General features: G+C 46.8%; 1 protein-coding gene and 1 long non-coding RNA gene across 4 annotated transcripts; one reads left to right on the forward strand and one right to left on the reverse strand.

Moving 5' to 3' along the window:
- The first annotated feature begins 513 nt into the window (after positions 1–513).
- LOC129735205 (tRNA methyltransferase 10 homolog A-like) lies at positions 514–12,757 on the forward strand. Of its 3 annotated transcripts, none has more exons than XM_055700564.1 (8): positions 514–651; positions 2,006–2,307; positions 3,327–3,489; positions 5,391–5,462; positions 5,983–6,057; positions 7,058–7,207; positions 8,429–8,534; positions 12,113–12,757. In XM_055700564.1, the coding sequence occupies exons 2-8, from the start codon at positions 2,033–2,035 to the stop codon at positions 12,277–12,279; spliced, it is 1,008 nt and encodes a 335-aa protein (XP_055556539.1). In that variant the 5' UTR covers positions 514–651; positions 2,006–2,032; the 3' UTR covers positions 12,280–12,757. The 3 variants fall into 3 exon arrangements, with proteins under 3 accessions (XP_055556539.1, XP_055556543.1, XP_055556534.1); XM_055700568.1 differs by having other exon boundaries at positions 577–700; XM_055700559.1 differs by having other exon boundaries at positions 583–898.
- A 6,248-nt stretch (positions 12,758–19,005) lies between these two features.
- Positions 19,006–20,916, reverse strand: LOC129735269 (uncharacterized). Its single transcript, XR_008730693.1, has 3 exons — positions 20,803–20,916; positions 20,208–20,289; positions 19,006–19,794 (listed from the first exon to the last, which is right to left on the reverse strand). It is a non-coding gene; the product is annotated as an uncharacterized LOC129735269 (long non-coding RNA).
- Positions 20,917–22,328: the final 1,412 nt, after the last annotated feature.

A 22,328-nucleotide genomic window follows, 5' to 3' on the forward strand; every position in this document is an offset into this window, starting at 1 on the left:
AATACCAGTCCAACTGGGTTTCACATGGCAAAGCAGCAGTGCTGCGAAGTAGCTGGTGGAGGATTTTCAGCACCTTGATTCTGTTCACATACTAAGCCGAAAGTAGTTACAGCATGAAGGCATACCGTGGTAGGAATCCATGTACTGTAGCCCTGGTGTCTTTACCTTTTTTTGCTGTTCCGTGTCGCTGAGGTCAGAACTCCCCCACACCGAGGCTGATCTTCAAACGCATTTGTTATGCTTGTTGCTTTTTAAAATATATATAATATACGGGGTTTTTTTGGTGTTTTTTTTTTTTTTTTTTTTTTTTTTAGTTCGGCTGCAAACTGTTCCAGGTGAAACCAGAGCCGGCTCCGGGCAGAGCCATCAGCGTGGCTCCCCCCCCCGCCGCGCCCGGCGGGACCGGAGCGAGCGCAACTCTCCCTCCCCGCCGCAGCCAACAGCCGCTCCTCGGGGCGGAGCGGGGAGCTCGCCTTGGACGCGCGTGCCGGAGCCCGCCCCCTCAGCGCCGCGTGACCGCCGCCCGTTGCTCGCCGGGACTTGCAGTCGTGGCCGGCGGGGAGGTGCGCGCGCGGGGTGGGGTTTCTGCGCCGCCTCCTCGCCTCCGCGGGCCCCCCCCGCCCGCGGCCCTGCGCGTGGGGCGGCTGGCGGGTACGTTGCTGCCCGGGCTCTCCCGCCGCGTCCGTTACCCCTTGAGGCGGTGAGGGGGAGCGGGGAGCTGGGGCTGGGGCTCGGCTTTGGCTTTCCTCAGATGGCAGGAGGAGGAAATGGCGGCCTCCCAAGGGCCTGGGGAGTGTGACCCCCCTGCCCACGCCCGACTGGAGCTGCCGCCTGTGGGGGGATCGCGGCCCTCGCGGGCTCCTGTGGGCGGGGGAGGTTGGTCCTGTGGAGTTATGAGGTACTTTGGCGCGTGAGCAGAAATAATGGGTGTGTTTCTACGTATATAATGTGTGTATACAGAGATACGCGTATATATAGTTGTATGTGTGTATACGTATCTATATATATGTAAACAGATGTATGTATAGAACGCAGTATCTGCGGGGCGTGCGTGCTGTGGTGGTGGCAGACTCATGCCACGCGAGGCCATGGTGTTCGGCACCCACAGTCGTCTCTACTCCCTCGACCTTCTGTCTTAACACCGCCATACTGGGCCATCGGGGTGTGTTAGCCAAACCTTACGGTTTTCTGCTGCTCTGAGTTTTCTGGCTCTTCTGTTACTGAAGAAGCCAGGGCATTGTTTCTGCATGTTGGCTCTGTAGATGCAGTGTTCTCCAGTGAAGTAGTTATCTTTGGAAAAACTGTGCCACCATTGAGTATAGGGGCACATTAGTATGAAAAAACAACACTTGCCATTGGAAAGGTACATTGGAAAGGTATAATTGTATTTGATTCGAACGGAGAGTGTTTTGCTGAGTAACAGTTTAGGTTGTTCATTCCCTTATTTCCTGTGTTTTGTCCCCTGACAGATGGCCAATGTTTCTGGTTCTCAGAAGAAATAAAAATTAGTTTTTGGAGGGGTACAGCTAGTTCACACACACACAACCCCCCTCCTCCCCCCCCACCTCCCCCCTGGGCTTTAGTCTCTTCAAAATTATATTTCTCTAACATGCTGCCATAGTTATATTGAAAGATACCTCTGATTTTTTCTGTTTGAAAATAGTTTCTGTACACGCAATAGTGCTGCTTATGCTTTTTGTTTGACATTTAAGCCAGTACGCTTCCTGACTTTTAGGCAGTTGTGTTTTCACAAGATTTTTAATTGCAAACTCTGGAATAGCTGTGGATGTAGCAGGCAGAGTTTTAGACATGAACTGAACACAGGTTATTATCTCTGCAGTATTTTATGTGTTACTGTTTGCAGAGACACTAACCTAGCTTTAGACAAAAAAAGGCTGTCTCTTATTCATTATTGTTTCTTTATTCAGGTTTATGGTAGGTGCAGAGTGATACTTACTCTATGCGAGCTTGTTAATAACACTCGTACTATTGTTTTGTCTTACAGAATTGGTGAGGGAAAAGTTTGCTTTTCATGACATATTTATCACGTGTTAAGAAACAAGTTGGTGAACCTGGCCAAAAGCTCATGTCATCAGAAATGCCAACAGGAAGGCCAGAGGTGCCAATGGAAAATGCCATGTCCCCTGACGGTCCTGATGTGGAAGGAGAGGTGAAGTCAAGTGACAGTCCAGTAGGGAAACAGGAGGCAGGCTCAGACAAGGAAGAATGCCTTGAGCCCGTGTCCAAGAGGCAAAGGAAGAAGCTTCTGAAGCAGAAACAGTGGGAAGAACAGAAAGATCTACGGAGGTACGGTTTGCAAAATAGCTTTCCAAGGACATTTTTAGTGTTTAGTGCCAATAGTAACCATGTGTCAGCAGAATTTCTGTGTAGGTTGCTTTAGCAAGTCAAGGCAGTTGAACCAGTTTTCTCCCGTGCCAGGTTTAAAGCAGGCTACTCCACCTGCATATGAAGAAGGTATAAAGGTAAGCATCCCCTCTTCATACTGGAAGTGTTTCTCAGCTTGCCGAGGCTATCAGGAGAGGTTCAAACTTGCGTGGTTTTGGTTTGTCAGAAGGGAGAAATAGCATGTGGCCTTGTGCCTTTCTGAATGGGCTGTGCCCTCTTTCCATGGCGCTGGTACTTGGTGAATCTTACAAAGACTGTGAATAAAAAAATTTCTTTTGACACATGAAATGCTGTGCTACAAGTTATGTTGGTTTATGATTTGTTAACATAGTTTTGGAAGATGATGAGCTTCTGTTTTTTTCTGTTGAGAGAGTGCGTTATGTATCTGCAAGTGGGCTGGTCGTAGTTTATCCTTGATGTGCTGAATGTGAAGTGACTTCCTGAGGCAGTGGTTGTTAAAGTAGCTGTCTCCAGAATGTGATCTCCCGACTAACTGCCTGCTCGCACTGGGGGAGCAGGAGGAAGAAACAATTGCTTCGGAAGCCTTTTGAAAAACTGTTCAGTGGAACAGGAGGTAAATTGCCTCCCACATTCTGACCCTGATACTGCAATTTTGACAATCTTTTTGATTGTTTCTATTCTGAGACCTGACTCAGAGCATCCTTAAATCCATGACTTCCACTATTGAGTTCATTAAATTTGTGTTAGATGCCTGTCTTTGGAGGTACATAGAGAACCTCAGAAAGATGGAGTGTGTGTTTCATGCTGGTATCAGCTTAGCACAAATGCAAGCAACAGGATAAGTTTAAACTACCACAGTCAGGGGACAGCCACCTTGATATGAAAGTATGCATTTATGTGCACAACACATACCTCAGCAGGTTTGGCACTGTTTTTTGAAGATTTGTTTGTTTATTTAGGCAGAAACGAAAAGAAAAACGCCAGAAGAGAAAACTAGAACATCAGTCAAAATTGGACTCCAATAATGAAGGGAATGTCAGAAAGCGTATGCGAAGGGAAGTTGTTCCTAGTACACTTCGCCTCTTTGTGGACTGTAGCTTTGACGATCTGATGGTGCTGAAGGTAAGAGGAACTTACCCATCACATATACATGTTGAAAGAACCTCTGGTGACAGTATTGGTGCAATGTCAGAGCACAGAAACTGGAGAGCAACTTGCAGAGGACAGTTAGTATGTTTCAGATTGTGATGACTCCCAGACCTGCTTGTGTCAGTAGCTGAATTTTTTAGGGTTTGGAATGTTACCTTTATTTAAGCTTGCCAAAGATTCTGTTTGCATTCATGGAGATGCAGTAAGTTGATTTGATTCCAAAACCAGGAATATGGAAACAGTTTGTGCCGTGTGTTCACCATGAAGTTAGATGCAATTCTGCCTCAAAATAGTTTTGCTAGAGGGGCTGCAAATGCCACATCCAGTTACTTTCTCTTTCAAAGTAGATGTGAGGTTCCCAGCCGTGTTAGTAAGTATCTGTGGAAATGAGAATTTTGAGCGTCATGATGATACTGAGCTTTTCTTCTCAGTCACATGAGAAGCAGTTGGGACAGGAGGACGCTATTCTGCTCATACCTAAAATTTTAGAGTGGATGAAAGGATGGGTGAGATGATCACAGGGTAGGTAAATATCAGAAAGTTCAGCATGATATATTCAGCCACCGAACAAGGCACTTGGTGTGGTGTTTTCAGATCAAAAAGCTTTAACTCTACTAGGAAAGTATGTTAATCTGCAGCCTCCTCTAGGAGTGCAGCCTTTGGTTTCTGAGGCAGACCTCTCCCCTCCCTGTTATCCTGAGCCCTGCTGCTGCCAGGGACTTTGCTGTTCTGCAGGACTGCTTGAATTCAAGCTTTTGCAAAGCCAGTCTGGCTACTTGTTGAGTGTAATGCCGGGCTTGTATAGCACTAGCGGAGGCTTTTGCTGCCTCACTGCAGAATTTTTGGGAAGCTCCAGATGGCATTTTGGAACTTGGTTCCCTGAGGAACCCTTCAGCAGCGCTCCAGAAGAGACCAGAGAACCCCCTTGATAGTTTTGGAGATGCTGACTGGGCGTTTCTTGCTGAGCTTTGTCCTTCGTGAAACACATTTCCCTCCTTGGTCAGGCAGGCAGAGCCCCTGTTAAATGTGATCTAAAAACTGGCACTTGTGCACATGTTTGGCAAGGCTGAAGCATTGTAAGCGAAGGTGGCTGTGGCCTTTGGCAGTGGGGTTAATTAAATGCTTTTCTAGTGTCTGTAAAAACTTGCATTACAATACTGTAATGATAAAGTCTAGTTTACAGAGATAACAAAACATTCTCAAAGTACTACATGAATCAAAGCAATATAATGATATTTCATTTTAAAGTGGGAATCAGTTATACTTACAAACTGCTATTTTGGGGGCACTGAGAATAAAACTGTGTAATATACCATACAAAAACCATAACTAGCTGAAAATTAAGTCTGTTGCCTTTTAAGTAGTACTGGTTACCTGTTTCCAATTTTTCAGGTCAAAATGCCAGAGCCGGCTACTAAATTATTTGTATTATTTGGGGCTTCTTCACGTTAATTAAGCAAACGCAGTTTTCTGAAATATGAACTGTTATGTTCTCAGGGTTTTCTCATGTATTTCATGGGTGTTGTCACAACGATAAATCTGCTTGATTCCTCAGATAATTTTGAGTATGTTATTACATATGATTAAATTCCAGTGATTTTTTTTGTTTTGTTTATTTCCTAGAATCATGCAAATCAAGCACACATGTAGAGGTGTCTCTAAACACACTTTTGTGGAAGATGTGTTTCCTTGTCAGCGTAATCCCTTCACAATGGCTGTTTTTTTCTCAGGGTTTGATGTCCACACTATCAGTATCGCTTTTGCCAGTTAAAAGCTTCCTTTTTCCTCTCTTTAGCTTCTGACTGGCTCATGGTAAAGCATTTTGTGGTGCTCTGTCTGAAGGACTATGTAAAAACAAATTGTGTTGTATACAGGATGTTAAGAAGCTTCACAAGCAAATTCAGAGATGTTATGCAGAAAATCGCAAAGCATTCCATCCTGTGCAGGTATGTTTAAACAATCTGAGCACTGACTGTATTGCCATGTATCAAGCATATGAGAAAGGTAGCTGTGGCTTAAGTGGTGAGAACTGTAGTAGAAAAAAAATCTGCCTCTTTTAGTGAGAGAATTATTTCTATTGTAGTAGGTTAATTTTCAAGCCACATGTTACAAAATTCTCCATATATATGAAAAAAAGTGAGTGCATGCAGATGAAGAGTGCCAAATACTGGCATGCCACTAAGATACTGTGATGCCCAGTATTATCTTCAACAGATGGAAAAAAAAAAAAGTGACTGTAAGTGCATATTTGTCTTTTAAATATGTATGAATATGGTCTTAGTACCACTTCATCTAAAGAATTATTGGTTTTAATACTAGCAACTAGAACTAGCAAATACCAGCAAAAAAAACCCCAAAACTAAACCCAGCAAATAGTTAAGGGTAGAAAGTGTGTTGTACAGAGAGGAAACAGACTGACGTGTTAACATTTCAGTATTTTGTACCTCTTGTTTGTTCTTTTCGAAGTTTTATTTGACCAGCCACGGGGGACAGTTGAAGTGCAACATGAATGAAAATGACAAAGGATGGGTGAACTGGAAGGTGAATAATTGACTATTTCTGTAAAAAGAGAAAAAGTCGTCCTGATTATAGTTGCTAACTAGGTTGTTCGTTGTGAGGGACCTGTGCTTTTTCCATGTGGGTTTTTCTATGACGTCAGAGCAGTAGCATGTTAGAAATGGTGTGGGTCTTTGTGTTTTTAACTACTTTAACTTAAATAAGCCAAAGACTGCTTGTGTTGAATCTAGATTTGATTTTTGCTTGAAAAACTCTGCACACATCTATTTTTACCGGTGTTATTAAACAGTTTCCGTTCTCTGATAGACCAAGCAAGACTGCTTGATTTCGGCAGTTCTGACAGTCATCTGTCTTAACAATGGGGTTTTTTTTCTTGGCAAAAAATAAGGCTCTGAAGTCATGATGTGATTCTCTTGTGTGCACCTTCACTTCAGTCATGTTGCCTCTCAACACTAAAGTGGTCTTTAGAGAAGTGGATTGTCTTATGGTCAAACTCATGTTGGCTTTCTTTGCGACTTCCTGTTAAACCAGTATTCCAGCAACTTCAGATGAAGAGCACTCTGTGTAAAGAAGAAGTTTTACTTTTAGCATGTCTTCTGCGATAGCTGCTTTGCAGAAGCATAGCATAAACCTCTCTGATCAATGAAGTAATGTTAATTAAGCATTTACTTCTGGTTTGACTTTTTTTTAGGAAGGTGGACTTGAAAATTACTTGGATCCCTAGGAGAAATATGTTAACATTTGAAAGGAATCACAAGAACTTAAGGATTCGTAAAGTTCTTTTGGGGTTTCAGAAAATTTTCTGGTGATTTTTACAAGTCAGTGCTGTAGGACCTGTGAGTTACTTATGCAGAAATCGATCTGCACTGTGCTATGGCTATGCACTTAAACATGAATGAGGGGTGTGGAATGACTACATACTATTGGATTTATTTTTGCTGGTTCCATCTCGGGTCTGTAAATCTTGCCCAGCAATTAATCAGAAATAATTGAATGTAACTTCTTTCAACTACCTTTTTTTCAGGATATCCAAATTAGAACAGAGCACTACAGTGAGCTAATAAAGAAAGAAGACCTAGTATATCTTACCTCAGATTCCCCAGATGTTCTCAGTGAGCTCGATGAGAAGAAAGCCTATGTGATTGGAGGACTGGTGGATCACAATCACCACAAGGTAAACTGTGGGGTCCGTTTCCTTACAGAGCCTTTTTTTTTTTTTTTTTCCCTTGCACCTTATTTGACATTAATGCTGTTCCTGTGTGAGCTAACAAAAATAAATAACAAGAAAAGTTATTAAAAAAAGACTTAATTCAAAAAAGTTTTGAAGAAATGGGGAAAAAGACTTGGTAGTTCTGGTAGCTATAAAGTAAAACTTGCTAGCAATAGGTTGTGTTCCAAAGTGCAGCCATGCTGAGCTTTTTAGGTAGGATTTTATTTTTTAATTTTAAATCTAGGAATGGAATTAATAACACTGCTCAGCTTACTGAGGGTTCTACTTTCAGACAAAAGGGTTTGGTTTCTGTTCATGTACTTGTGTGTCTGTGCATGTGCGTGCGCTTGTATGTGCATGTGCCCAAATACAGATGAAGAACAGCGCTTGAATCCTGGATGTCTCAGTTTAATGCGTTTGCTTGTCAGGAGAACTTGGCTAAGTAACAGACATACCTTTGGCATCTGGTTCCATACCTGTATGTGGGATCATGCTGTGTGGACCTGGAATGTCACAAAGACTGCAGCCAGGAAATTAAAGCACTGTTACTGCTTTTTCTTCGAAGATACTTTTATGTAGTTTCTGGTGACATGTTTAATATTGCAATGTGATGCTGATATTTTCAATGATCCCCCAAAAAGGGATGGGTCCTAAACCTTACGAAGTGGTACCTCAGCAACTAGTCCACAGCTGAAAGTTAGGAGAGAGCTAAAGCAGATCCTTGATATAGTCATTATGGTATAAAGTGTTTGCACAGTGTTAAGAGGTCTTTTTTTCCCATCTTGGACACGGGAGTTGCCAGGTTTAAAAAAGAAAACAACATTTCTTTTTCCTTTACTCTTCCTCTGGAAAAATACCTGGTTACTGCGATCTGAGTAACTTTGTAAGATCACCTTTAAAGCAGGCTGTGGCTGACACTTTCTAGAACTGTGGCTGCATGCACCAGTTTTGTTTATGATCCTTTTGACAGTACTCACAATGTGTCATATATTCAAAGTATCAAGTTTTACAGAGGTAGCCCTTGAAGCAGGTACTGTGTAATCAGGGTAAGTTTCTCTTTTGTAATTATCTCCTAAAGGAAGATTGTGGCCAAAACTCGTGCCAGAAAATGTAATTGTAGGAAACTGTATGGGCTGCTCTGAAACGGTGACTCTCATTCCAGTTGTTTTGGTGTCTTTCCCACAGGGAATTACTTACAGAAAAGCTGTAGAGCAGGGAATTGGTCACGCGCAGCTCCCGCTTGGGAATTTTGTCAAGATGAACAGTCGGAAAGTGTTAGCTGTCAATCATGGTAAGTTTTAAATCACAAAATTATGACTTTATTCTAGAATATACTTGTGATATTCAGCATTTGAACCTTCAACATGTGCACTGTGCTGTAGATGCCTACCTCTTACTTGGTGATGTTGATAGGACTTGAATCTAGTTGCCTTTGGGATACAGTAATTGACCTGGCCTTTAACTGTTTTAGACACAATTAAATGTAAAGGATGGTGTCTTAGCCCCTTAAAAGTGCACCTCCTGTTGTGTTGACACGTCCCATGAGTAATTTTGAGAGTCATACCATCCTGGCCTTGTTTCCAGGCTTAATGTATAAGTGAGTAAAATGCTGAAACTTCCCATGTATTTTATCCCAGGGAAGGATAAACATTTGTAATGCTTTCACCTCTTTGGACAGTTTTGTTCAGCAGTAACTCCTTAGGTACCTGTAGGCTCGCCTCATTTGTTATCAGCAGTACTCCACCGACTGAGTTTTCATAGCTGTATCTGCACCTGCTTTCTTGGTTCTGATTGAAGTATACGATTGCTCACCCGAGTCTTGAATCCTACTCCGTTTAAACTTTCAGTTCTACTATTAGATTACCTTTCCCTGTCATTAAACAAAAGTGTAGGCAAAATAGAGCCTACTCAGACCTTTGTGGAAGTTTTTGGCATGGTGTCCAAGCCTGTTTTGCCCCACCTCACATTCTTTTATCTTACCTTAGTTTATTTTAAGTTTATTCGATTCTGTAACACATTGCTTGTTGATAACTTTATTTTCTTAAAGTGCCGTTGGTTGATGAGGTACGTATTTGCATGCTAGTAAAGATTATTTACATGTGGAGGAGAATATAGTATTATCATCGGAATCCATGTCTTTGTTAAGATTTTACATTTCTAAAACTTGATCTTTAGCCGTAGCTTTATGTAGGCAATAATAGGACTTTATGGGTTACTAATCCAAAGTTATCCCAGCTATAGCTTTGTGCTGGAGTTTTCCTGCAATAATCTTATACTGACCTCTAGTGTCAATATTTCTGAAGGCTTTCTTCTACATGTTTAAGGGCTGGATATACTGGGTCGCTTAATTGATGCTTTCATTTATCTGCTTTATGGTCTTGTGCATTTTTCTGGTGCCAGGTATTTAAATAGGCATTTGATTTCACTGCACTTTATTTGGCGAGCTTTCATTTTGCGTGAGCTTGTCTTCCCTTGCCCTTCTCAAACATTTTCAGATCACGGCTGAAAGGCTCTTAACGCGGAGACACTTCGTAAGGCAAGGATTATACTAGAGCAGTGTTTTGCTTAAGGTTTCTGGGCAGGAAAGAAACACAACCCCCCCACCACCAAAAGCAGAGTTGCCTTTACTAGCTGTCCCAAAGGCTGTTGTATATGGTAACCCTGATAGCTTACAAGCTGAGCCTAAAAGACAGCTTTCAGGGCAGTAAGGCATGAGTAAGGTGGAGAGAATCAAGCTGCCTCTCCAGTCTCCTGTTCTAAATTTTGTGTAGGTGAGGAGAAGGACATTTGCACCGAGGTTTTTGTGTTTTGCTGTGAGTACATCCACCGTGCTGCTTAGTGTAACTGCACCATTGCTCGCCCTTTCTCTTTTGATTTGGTAACTCTGGCCTCGGTGCAGCAGTGGAAGCAAGCCGAGGACGGTACGGGGCTCAGCAGAGGAGACTGCAGGGCCTGCCCTGTCCCTGGGGAGCTTCTTGTGACAGGTGTGAATTTGGGAAGTCCTGTAGAAGGAGAAAGTCCTTCCGAGCGGCCTTGTCAGGCTTTGAAGCGCCTTAATGAAACTGGCCGTCTGGTGGTGGGAGACTGGCGGTGTCAGTAACAGGGCAACTTGCTTGTTGCTTTTTGCTTATTTACTTAGAATCCTCCTCTCTTGGGATTGACTCTCCATGCATTTCCACGGGCAGTTCAGTGCCTGCATTGCCATGTTAAAAAGGCATGAGGGAGACGGGTATGTGTGAAATACTTGATGCCAGGAAACTGACACGGTGTAAGAGGAGACTTTTCTTTTTTCCTTGACTCGACCTGGAACTATCAAGCTTGGATGATCTGAGATCCATGTAAAACACTGTGTTGCAAAGCACAGCTGCAGGTGTAGCTGGGAGAGTGTGTTTCCTTCTGTTCAAGTTTGTATGCCAAGGCTAATGCTTTGTAACGTACGCTACAAGACGGTGTTGCTTCATTCCAGCCTGCAGTGGAGGCTGCCGGCTGTTCCCACTGCCGCCTTGTGTCCTTGCACAAGACTGTTGCTGCTATCGCAGCCCATCCAAGGAGCCTCTGTTCTCCTGTGGAAGCCACTGTGTTTCCATCAGTTCCGTTTTCACTATGCAGATAAAGGAAGTTCCAAGGCAAGGGAGAGGAAACGTGCTCCTTACACTCCTCTTGTCTCTTCAGCCGGCATTTTTGCCACAGGTGCTTTCTGCAGTAACAGCGATAGTGATACAGTCCTTGGAGAGCTCATGCCTTCACAGTACATTGCAGGTGAATAGCCTGCTTAGTGAAATGGCCAGCTCTTCAGTATCAGCGTCCCAGGGAGCAGCTGGCTGTCCCGTCAGCCTGGGTGCAGGAAGCCTCTAGTAAATGTGACAGTTTTCTGTAACTTGGCTCTCGGCGAGTATGAGGTCCATGCTGCTCCCCCATTTCTGAATGCCTGCCTAATTCTCTGTCAGGCTTTTTTCCCCTCCAGGGCTCCTTTGAACCTTTCTCGTATGCTGTCGCTCGGCACTGAGGCTGCTTGTGCTGCGGGCGTTCTTTGAAGTCAGCATTCTCCGGTGGTGTCAGCACTATTCCTGTAGCCCCCAGCCAGACAAGCCACCCCTCTGTCCCACATTTGTCATCCAGGTCTGGCTTACTCGCCAGCCAGAGGGCCTCCTGCAGCCTTGCCTGCTGCTGCCGAGCCACAGTCTGTGTTGAGTGGGTTTTTGGATAGCCTGGGGTTGTTCTAGGCAAGAATCTGCCAGTGAGGTTTGTATGTAATGCTGTCTGGGGTTATTGTCACTTAGGGAAAGTTTTAGGAGCTGAAACAGGAGGAGGAGGAGGAGGAGGAGGAGATGGCTGCTAGAGTCAGCATCCTAGAAACGGCAAGAAGGGGTCATGGAGTTGGAGACTAATAAGGATTTTTGCCACAAGCGCAGGTGGAAAAGTAAGAGGAAGACAATGACGGCAGGTTTCAGGAAGACTTTGGGCTGCGCTTATGTTAGGGAGGGGACCAAGTCCTTGTCAAGGTGCATCCACAGCAATATTCCTGTCAAACGAATGTGGGAAAGCATTAGTGCCTGTATAAAGGGCAGTGGTGAGAGCTGCAGTAGTGGGGGGCCGTTCCTCTCTGTCCCCGAGGGCAATTAATTCAAAGTGGAGCCGCTGCAGGAAAGCGCTGCGGTAGTAACTGGGGGCTCACAGTGTGCTTGGCTTTAGGCTGCGGCTGTAGCAGACTTGCCGTGTGCGCTTCTGCTTGTGCTTCACCAGATTTAGCCTGAAGATGCTGCAAGCGAATGCATGAGAAGCTCTGTAAGGATGGATGTGGGAGGTGGTGCTATCAGCAGTTCTTTTACCTCCTTGTTGAAGAGCTGGTGGTCTTTCTTGATGTTGCAGTGTTTGAGATCATCCTGGCGTACCTGGAGAAGAAAGACTGGAAGGACGCCTTCTTCAGTGTCTTGCCACAGCGGAAAGGGGCTGTTGCATTGGGAGAGGCCGATGATTCGTCCAAGCGTGCTCTGTCTGGAAAAAAAGATGGAGACGATGACTCGGACAGCGACTAGGCTTCACAATGAGACGATGGGAAAGATGGGACACGTAGTCCGTGGGATGAAGTTTGGACGTGAAGTGGTTCTGCTCCAAAGACCATCTGCTGCCCTTGTGACACCGGATTGTCCCAATGCTCGATAGTTCCGTAGCTGGCCCAGAGCTGTTCCTGGACATGAAGGGCAAAGATAAATGTGGTTTTTTACCCTGAAGCTTCCGTATTAATAGCTTATTTTTGTAAAAAATAAAGTAATGGCAAATGTAGAATTTATTTTGTTTCCCAAGGAAGCGATTGCATTCCTTTTTTTTTTTTTTTTTTAATTCTTTTAAATGTGACTTTTTCTACATACCAAGTTGGGCACGTTACCCAAGAGCATTAGTAGATGCTATTTGAATGGATGCCGCCTTCTCTGTTTCTGCCCTAAGTTTTCTTGAAAGCGGTGAATGGTGACCTCACAACCTGTTCCGCTAGTGCCGTTGCCAAGTGTGCATGAACACTCGGCACAAACAAGTAGAAATTCTAATTTTCCTGAGCTCCTCAACAGACAATCACCAGCAACCAAACTGCCTTCATCAGCTGAGCCACGCTGACTTGTATACCATGCGCAGATAGCTGGGGTCGGTAGATGAGCTACGAGCGTGGGGTTACGCCAATGCTTTAGACTTCAGCTTGAGCAGGTTGGACGTCTGCGCAAGCGCGAATCACGTGCCTTGGTTGGCACATGGTGCGCATGGAGTTGAGGCGTCACGATCGCTTTTGGTTACTTCTCGGTCCTCCTAGCAAAATTGATCACGGAGCCTCAGAACAGTACCAGGAGACAGGAGCTCTCTCTTTCAAGTCACTTACTGAGTTTCAGTAGGTCTGATTTATGACATGATCCTGCGTGCATTGTTTTCTCTGTCAAAATATTTTTCCTTTACAAAAAGAGGCATAGTCTCAGTTTTGGCTGGATGTTCTGGTTCCACTCATTTCTAACTGACTGAAGTGCTCTTGCAAAGGACGGAAACGGAGACCGTGGAAGCGTGGCTTCGCTTCAGGCTTGTGAGCCTGCCCCATCCCTTTCTCCTGTAGGGACTAGCCAGGTAACTGCAGCTTCTGAGCAAGTACAGCTTCCGCGCGGGTCAGCTGAAGAGCGTAAGAAGACGTCATCGTAACTGTTGTTCTGAGCTGAGCTGGAATCAGGGGGCTGACCCAGGCATGGCTTGGCTTGTATCCATTTTCATTCCTCCCTCTGTTGTTACTGCTTTCAAACGGAGAGTAGAAGTGGGATCCCCACAGGCCTGTAAAGGGTTGGCAACCAACAGGTTGTGGCTTTCTACAGTCGGTGCGTTTCTGTCTGTTCTTTTTGAACAGCCGTAGAAAAGCCTGTTCTGTTAGAAGGGTGGCTAGTGGCTCAAGTAATGTGGGCTTTTTTGTTAGGCTTTACAGAAATGTGATTGCTTTTGTTCCCGAAACGAGATCAGCTTTTTCATGAGAGCATTGCTGCTCTTATTTCTGTAACAAGAAGTGCAGCGTGAGTATGCCCACCGTCTATTACACTGATTCTCTGATGTAAACGTGCCAAGCAATGCAATTACAAGGAGCTACATCGTTACAGCTGAGGTTCTGCGCGTTAATGCACATAGCACCTATTAAACCTGATCTAAGGCTCTTCAGCCTCTCTAAGGTTTCCTTAAGATGGTTTCGTACACGTGCCTCATCTCCTCAGGCTTGAGAGTGCACGAGCAGGTGGCACAGACAAACTGGGGACTTTGGAGACTTTCTGAGTGGGTCCGAAAGCCTCTTACGGCATTACGCAGCCTGTCCTGCATCGTTGCCAGTGAAATGAGGCCAACGCACCCGCGCCGTGCGCATGCACGTATTTTCAGATCAAGCTGTTGCAAATCTGAAGCTTACCTGCCTGTGGAGAAAGAGAAGGAAAAGGTGCTCTGCGGTATGTTGCTCTTGGCACCGGGAGCCTTCCAGCTCGGCAGCATCACAGCAGCTTGGGGACCGGCTGTGCGGCCTCTTTGTACACATTGCTTGTCTCAGTCGCCCGCTCTTCCTGTCCTCTCGCTGGCGCCTTAGCCAGGAGTTGGGGCATTGCTGCTGTTTCCCTTTGCTCTCTCTTTGTGCTAAGCTCGTCAGGTGATACTAGGCTGAAGTTCATGCCTGTGGTCATGCGTCGTCTCTCCCGGATGCTGTCCTCGGGATGTGTTAACTGGCGAGATAGAACAGCAAGCGAGAGTAGACTGGGGTTTCGATGGGCTCAGCCCTCTGGCTGCTGCTGCCGTTCTCAGCCTTTCAGCGTCCTACACTTCTGCAGCCACCTAGAAGAGGCTGTTCTTGGCGGGCCTGGACTCACACCGATGTGCGCACTGACCCTTTTCTAAATGCTTCAGGTGCCTGGCTGTTCATCAGTGTATTCACCAGCTGTAGACACGATCCTAAGAGAGTAAAGCGGTGATTTGCTTTCAGGCAGCCGGTTGCGGCTATGTGAAGCGACGTGTTCAAGAAGCCCCAAAGGGCCCATTCTTGCAGTGAGTCCAGTGTGAAGTTACTGTTGAAAACAGCCAAATTAGTTGCAGCACATGAAAATTGCCCCAGCGTCAGGTCAAATGCGAGACGCTGAAACCTTTGGCTTTGGACGTTTGTGAGAGGTTCTGAGAGAACAGCTTGTAAAAGCAAGCGTGCTTGTGCGATTTGTGACCCCTCCAGCGCTTGCCATGGTGCTGCAACTCCTCCTGAGAGAGCAGGGAGGCAGTCCTCCTGTCTCACCAGCGTCTTTTTGCAGCATGAAAGCGGAGGCTGGTAGGCTGGCCATGGACCGACACGCCTGGGAAAAAGCATGCTGAGCGGTCTTGGCCTTGTGCTGTATTTTGCTTGGGTCCTGATATACGTGCCGCCACGTACTTCACATGCTGTGTCCTGTGTCTTTGTTTAATGCCCGAGTGCCTGTGGCTGCCTCTGTGAAGAAGGTCGCGGACTCGCCAGGTAGTACGTCCTACCTCTGCAGCAGTGGTCAGCTGGTTGAGAAGTCAGGGGGGCCAGCAATGCGTATTGGGGGACGTTTGAGTGATTCAGTATTTTTAATCTCATCTTACTTTGTTGCAGGGAACACCTGTTAGATATTTTTTCTTGTCTTCTCATGTAGAAGGAGAGTGGGTGTGGGCTGGGGAAGTCGGTTACCCTGGTGTGAATTGTAGAATCCAGGTGTGCGGCATGACTGACTTTCTTGCGAGGACACTGTTAGTGCATTTCTTCTGGCTTCCTGTCGTTCTCAGATAGAATTGAAGTGTTCCTTTACTTAACTACAGCGAGTAAGTTACAGAGCTGGTAATAGTCAGTGTTATTCTAATGCATTTTATTCTACTTCTTGACTGCTTCATGACATTGTTTGGAACGGCTGCACAGGTAGCTGAGTTTAGCGCTCTGTGTTTGTTTTTGTTTTTCAGGAGGCTCTGAAAACTTGGCCATATTCAGTCATCACGATCCAGTGGATAACTCCTGCTTACTTCTGCGTTTGCTGTGCACTCCAAAGAGTTCACGTATTTCTCGAGTGGGCCAGCTCTGCAGTGATATGATTACGTCTCGGGAGAAGGATAGAAAAGAGTACTTGCAGAAGAAGCTTAGTTTGCAAGCTGAGGACTTCACGGAGCATTTAGCAATAGTTGACATGGATGTGTGACTGTTGAAGTCAGGGTACTACCCGAACCTTCTCAGTAACAGCAGACACATCCTAAGCTTAGAGACTCCCAGCTTTTTGGGGTAGGGACAAGCAATAGTTCAGAAGCTGGGACATCTAATTTTATCAGAGGACACAGAAACGTCGCTGCCTCACAGAGCAGTCTTGAGAGTTACTCTGCTGCTGCTGCACCCTGACGTGATTGTAAGAATCTGCTTCAGCTTCTCGTGCTAGTGAATCCAGGCCTCTAATAAGGCAGGCAGGTGGGATCAAGGATAACGTAACACAAACAGCTTTAATGCTTATCTTGAGTCACAGGTTGAACATAACCTTGTTCTTCTCTTTATTACTAGGATGGGTGAAGTGCCCTTGAGAGAGCTTTGTTGTCAGACGTCTAGCAAATACAGTCACGGGTGCTTTGGAAAGGGAAATGGGTGAGAAGGTGCAATTGATTGTAACTATCCTTGCAAACTATTGCCCTTCTGGCTCTTACCACGTTTGTTCCATGACCTGTCAGCTTCAAAGTTCATGGAGGGAATGCAACCGTGCTGTTGAAAGACTACATTAATGTGGTTGCTTTAGTTTTGGTTCTGTTCAGTAGTGATCCTGTGAGGCCTCTGCGATGTAATTAAGGTTTTCAGGCTCAGCTGCTGCAGCATGGTGCTGAGGGACAGCTGGTAGGAAACACTCAGGACAGAGATTTGAATGGGACTAAGACAGTCATGAGCACAGCCCAAAAGCATTTGGTCAAGTTCAAGTGTGGCCCGTTCAACAAGTCATTACCACAGCCCTGTCAGTGTGTGGTCACTTAACCCTGCTGTCTGGTTTCCAGCTGACTTTGTAGTGTTTACACCTAAGACACCAGGGAAGTTGCAAAGCACTGCCAGCTCCTGTCCTGCTAGAAGCTCCGTCCCCATTTACTGCAGACGGCAGACTCCTAGTCTTGTGCAGCTGTACAGAAATTACATATCTCGGAAAATGTTCCCCATTTACATGGCTTTGTGCGAATGAGTTTCTGCCTCTGTGGTCTGAGTTGGCAGGCAGACCTGAGTAATGCCCACTCTGTGTGACTGGCCTTTGGCCAGCCATTCATAAAAACTCTGTTTCCTGAATGTGCGGCCACACGTTCCTTCAGCCTTACCAGCCTGCTCCGCTGGGGGCTCTAGCACAGCTGGGCACGTGCAGCAGTGAGTGAGCAGCACGAGAAAGCCGAGCTGAGGTAGGCCACCGGGTCTTGGCATACTCCTCTCCTGCAGCGGGAGATGGGAATGGAGGTGGTAGTTGTGACTATAGTAGGCATGATTTGAAGGCAGGGGCCCTTGGAAAGAGAACACTGAGCTCTGCGCTGAGCTAAGCTCCTCTTTCTTTAACGCTGTGCTGCCAGGGTTTCTCTCCTTCCCCGCAAACGGCCAGATGCCTTGAGTGAGCTTGTCTGCACCGAATCATCTGAGTCTGGAAAACAGATGGGAGTAGGGTTGACTTGTCACCTTGCCTTGTTTTTGTGAGATTTAATTGGCAGAGGTATCTTTTAGATGGGTAAGCCCCAATTCTTCCGCTTTCACAGTCCACTCACAGGGCCTGAAAAAGGGCCAGATGCATTTCTGTCCTTGTTGGCTGTATTTCAACGGCTCGAGGTTTGCACGGTGCATTGGAAGGCTGGTTTTGGTCTCATCCTGTCTCGCCCGTGTCTCCCCCCTCCGCATTGGATGCTACAGTGTGTGCTGCTTCTCTGCCAGTCATGAGAGCTGTGAAAGCAAATTCCAGCTTGCTGTGAGGCAGACGACTGCAGTCATTGTGCAGGCCACATGTGGCAAGTCCAGGGTCTTTCTTTTTCTTTTTTTTTTTTTCTTTTCTTCCCCAGTGCCTAGGGCTTGGTGTGCATCTCTGCAGACAGGGTGTGCGTGCCCCTCTTCCTACCCCAGTATGTCTGTGACTGCAGAGCCAAGCCTACACACAAGAGCTCTTTGTGCAGGCCTGGCTGAGTCACGCAAACAGATGACCCTGATGCCAAAAGGCGTTGCCTCTGTCCCTCTTTTCATTTAGCTCGCGTCTCATGTACCTGTGCAGCATGGTTGGGTTGAATGACTTGAGGACAAAATACAATGAACATCAAATTGTTTTATTAGGAAGTCTGAACGCCTGTCTTTATAATCTAAGTGCTCAGGTCACATATTTCTGTATGTGAAGGTGGCTGGGAGATGCTTCAGCGGCTGTGAATAGGGGAGGCCTCCGCTGGAAAAGGGATATCCGTGGTTTGGGGGCGGCCGTGGTACAGGTGAGATTTCTGGTAGAGTGTGAGGGCAGGACGGCCTCTTGTTTCCACCACACTTTCTCAGCTGTAGCTCTTCCCTGGCAAGAGCGTGTCTGCTTGCGCTGGACCTCTCTTTCTCAGCATTGCGGACAAAAGATGTTCTTTCTCCCTTTCTGGAAAACATTTTGGAAAAGCAAGCTGTATATTACGAGGCTAGGCTTAGGATGCTGTTAGGCTCGTTTGGCTTTGTTCGGTACGCAGCTGAGAGTATAGAAGCACATCTGCTCTTTGGCAAAGAAGCCTCACTGGGCACCGCTGTCGAAAAGCAGAGGTGCTTGCTTTGGAGGTTTCCTCTTCCTCCTTCTAGTTCTTAGGTAAGATTCCTCTTCACCCTCTCCTCCAGCTGAGTTCCAAGCAATAGTAAATGCTGGCAGCGTCAGAGCTGGCATGAGTGGCTTTGTTAAAATGATCACGTACGCTGGGACTGGCTTGTGTTGCCTCTGTGTGCTTCAGAATGGGCACAAAGAGGTGACGGTGGCGTTCCTTGGCAGCGCCAGTATGTTTGGCTTGCCCTGACTGGGTAGAGGGTGCAAGAGTGGGCTTTGGTAGCTGGAAAGGTCTGAGGAGGCCTGACGTAGCCTGCAGAGAGTGAGGGCGAGATGTTAGCAGAGGGCGGATGCCAGAGTTTGTTGGCAGAGGGAGTTTCAGCTTGCGTGTGACTTACAGGAGCAGACCTCAGAATGTCACAGGCTCACGGAACGGCTGGGGTTGGAAGGGACCTGTGCAGGCCATGTCGTGCAACCCCCTGCTAAAGCCAGTTTGCCTCGAGCGGGTTGCACAGGGTCGCGTCCAGGTGGGGTTTGAGTATCTCCAGGGAAGGAGGCTGCACAGCCTCTCTGGGCAGCCTGTGCCAGGGCTCCGACAGCCTCCAAGTGAAGGCGTTTTCCCTCACACTCGGATGGAATTTCCTGTGTTTCAGTTGGCGCCCGTCGCCCCTTGTCCTGACGCTGGGCACCACTGAAAAGAGCCTGGCCCCATCCTCTTGACACTTGCCCTAAAGATATTTATGTGCACTGAGGAGATGCCCTCTCACTCTTCCCCAGGCTACACAGGCCCAGCTCTGTCAGCCTGTCCTCGTAAGGGAGATAGTGCAGTGCCCTGATGGTCTTTGTAGGTATAAACCGTGCACCGCAATGTAAAAGGAGGTTGCTCTCCAAGGGGTTTCCAGTGCTGCTAAAACTTGGTACTTGTATCAAACTTGTATCAAATGTGATACACGTGTAACTACACTTGTATCAAATTGCCTGGCGTGGCTTGTACTTAGGAGCATTTTTGTCGAAGGCTGGCCATGATCAACTGCAATCACAAAGTTACCTTTTTCACAGGAGGAGAACCCAAAAATTTCTGGTTGTGGGGTTTAGCTTATCCCTCATTGTGGCAACCTCCCTGCAGGTTTTACGTGGCCGGCGTCATTTCCCCGTCTAGGCTTCTCCGATGTGGAGGGAGAGGCTTCAGCAGAGTCGGGCTGTTGATGTTCTCTGCTGCACCTTCCTCAGATTTCAGCACGTCTTTCTCAGTCAGTTCTCAATCCACCAGGCTGAACACAAAGTCTTTCTCTGAAACGTGAAGGTAGCAGAAATTTTGTTCAAATTCCCACTTGCTGCTGATCTGGATGTCTGGGGGTGAATTCAGGAGTTCCCTTACCACGTTTTCAAAGGGCTTAAAGACACGAGAGAGACATTTTGTTTGCTTTCTGCCCGCCCCCAGCCGCCCAGAGCCCCAGTGGGAGAGCGCGTTTTTCCGCCCCGCACCAAACCGGAGAGCGCTGAGGTGTGAGTGACTGCTTTCTGTCTGCTGTCACCTGACTGCTCAGCGCAGCCACAGCTGGGCCCAGTGCACTTTGCTGGTCCCAATTCCTTCCACCTCGGCAACGCCACTCAGCTCAGGTCGATGAGAATTTCAGGGTTTGATGTGAATGTACAAGAGCGCGTGCTTCTCAGAAAGGGATGCAGGTGTGTATCTTTGTTACCTTGTTTACTTGCCCTTGCAAACCATTCTTGGATCTTGGTAAGGGAGTCTGTCTCCAAAAGTTGGCTGATTTTATCCAGCACCTAGAAGACGTACGGGATAGTGACCATGAAAGAAGAGAAGCTGATTCGTGACAGTTTTTGCATGTGTTTCCATTTAGCCCTAGCTGTGTGAGTGTGGGCTTTATGGCCTAGCCCAGGGTGTCCCATCAGGTTTGCCACAGTGTGAGCAAAGGACGCCAGCCTGCAAAAGGTGATGTTGCATGAGCGCCGTGTACGCGGCACTTCAGAGACACCGCAAGGAAACGCTAAGAGTGTTTACTACGTGGAAAGCCCCTTGCATGTGTCATGCCAGATTGACAGGCTGCTTTTTAGAGAACAAGTTTCAGCTGTGTCGTTCCACCAGTGATTGCCCATAGCAACTTCCAGGTAGGGGAGAGCAACTAAGGAGTAAATGCTAAATACGAAAGCCAGTAGTCTCCCCACGGGGGTGGTGGCAGTGGGAAATCTGGCCGTTGAAGTCCCACACCATCCTCAAGAGAACTAGGAACGCATACCGTGATAGGAATCCATGTACGGTAGCCCTCGTGTCTTTACCTTTTTTTCCTGATCTGTGTCACCGAGGTCAGAACTCCCCTGGACGCGAGCACGGTCGCGCGAGCTGACGGATGGGGAGGAACGCTGGGTGAGAGGCGTGTCCTGGAGTCCCACTCTGTGTGCAGCTTGTGCAGAGGCTTGGAATCGTTTCTGCAGAAGCTTTCCAAAAGAGAAAGCAACGTGTAAAGGAGTGGCTTGACTCCATTTCTGCAGCGCTTAAAGGCAGTGTGAAACGTAGGGCTAACACTAGTCCCCAGCAAGGGAGTGCAGCAGAAAACACATCTGAAACTGTCGCTCGCTTGGACAGGAACACCTGTAGGTTAACTGCATTAGGTTAACTGTTACAGCTTCTACTACACATTGCCGAGATTGCAGTACATATCTACGGCAAATGCGTAACGCTGGAGGAGAATGAGAGTGATGCCGGGTAACTACTGGTGGAAGTCAGGTGAGGAAGCCATTAAGGCTGCAGCTTGAGGCTAAAGAGTTATGGCAGCAGGAATCCTTTACTGGAATTTATGAGCACAGCTGCAAAGTTGGATCTGAACCTCAGTGTGTTGCTTCTAGAGAACGGTGTCAGCCCAAGCAGAACTGCTGGCAGTAAGTAATCTAAAGAAGCGTTGTGTGTGAGGGGAGGAGGCTTTCTCCTGGGCTTGCTTGTTGTATAGCGTGATGTTTTCTCCCCGGCACTACCAAATCAGAGTAGCGTTAAATATCTGAACACGATACAGTTATGGTTTAGCTGTCGTACTGCTTGACACCATTTCCCTTCCAAGCTCTCATATTCTACATGTGGGATGCTGACATCCCTCTTTTTTGTTTTGCACTGTCCTCCTTAGCAATCGAAGGCCATCAATTCAGGTTACAGTGTTGAGAAGTGAGGGAGAGTGTGCCGCAGTAAAGAGCCATGTCTTTTCCTTCCCATTACCTTTCCAGGCACAGTAGAGTTCTTCCCAAGCCTTTCGGGAACATCGGCACGTCCTTCTGGGTGTCCTCTTGGCAGGCTGCTGCTTACAGCACAGACCAGAGTGTTGTTTAATCCTGTGCAAGAAACCAAAGGATACAGTCTTTCCTACAATAAACACGCGCAGTTAACTTGGCAGGTGATCTCCAAGGAGAGTCTGTGCTGGAAGGATGGAAAAGGGAGGTATCGGACCTGAAGTTTGTAGGCCCTGATACAGGGCTGATGGAACGGTGTGTAAACCCTGGGTAAACCTGGCATACTTGGGTAGGTGGCAGAGGGCTGTAAGCAGCCTGTTAGGGAGGACGGTGTGACCAGCCGCTACCTCAAGAGTAATGGTGCTCCAGGTACGACCTGGAGAGTGGGCAGGTGGGGGGAAGCCCACTCCCTGAGCGGTGCCAATCAGGAGAAAAGTGTCGTTTGTCCGTGTGTCTTCAGAAGAGGCTTGTGGTTTTCAATGAGAGCCGCGGCATTTAATGAAGGATTGGAACCCTCCTTTCTTAGCCAGGCTCAAAGGGATTTCTTAACAAGCCGCTGTTTTTCTGGTGGAATACCAGTCCAACTG

Source organism: Falco cherrug, chromosome 1 (genome assembly GCF_023634085.1).
Source record: "Falco cherrug isolate bFalChe1 chromosome 1, bFalChe1.pri, whole genome shotgun sequence".
In the NCBI taxonomy this organism is placed as follows: domain Eukaryota; kingdom Metazoa; phylum Chordata; class Aves; order Falconiformes; family Falconidae; genus Falco; species Falco cherrug.

Bases quoted from the DNA above. Each gene is read 5' to 3' on its own strand.
- LOC129735205 (XM_055700564.1), top strand. From the start codon at position 2,033: ATGACATATTTATCACGTGTTAAGAAACAAGTTGGTGAACCTGGCCAA. The intron at 2,308-3,326 runs GTACGGTTTGCA...TTGTTTATTTAG, and splicing joins GAACAGAAAGATCTACGGAG to GCAGAAACGAAAAGAAAAAC. The intron at 6,058-7,057 runs GTGAATAATTGA...CCTTTTTTTCAG, and splicing joins AAGGATGGGTGAACTGGAAG to GATATCCAAATTAGAACAGA.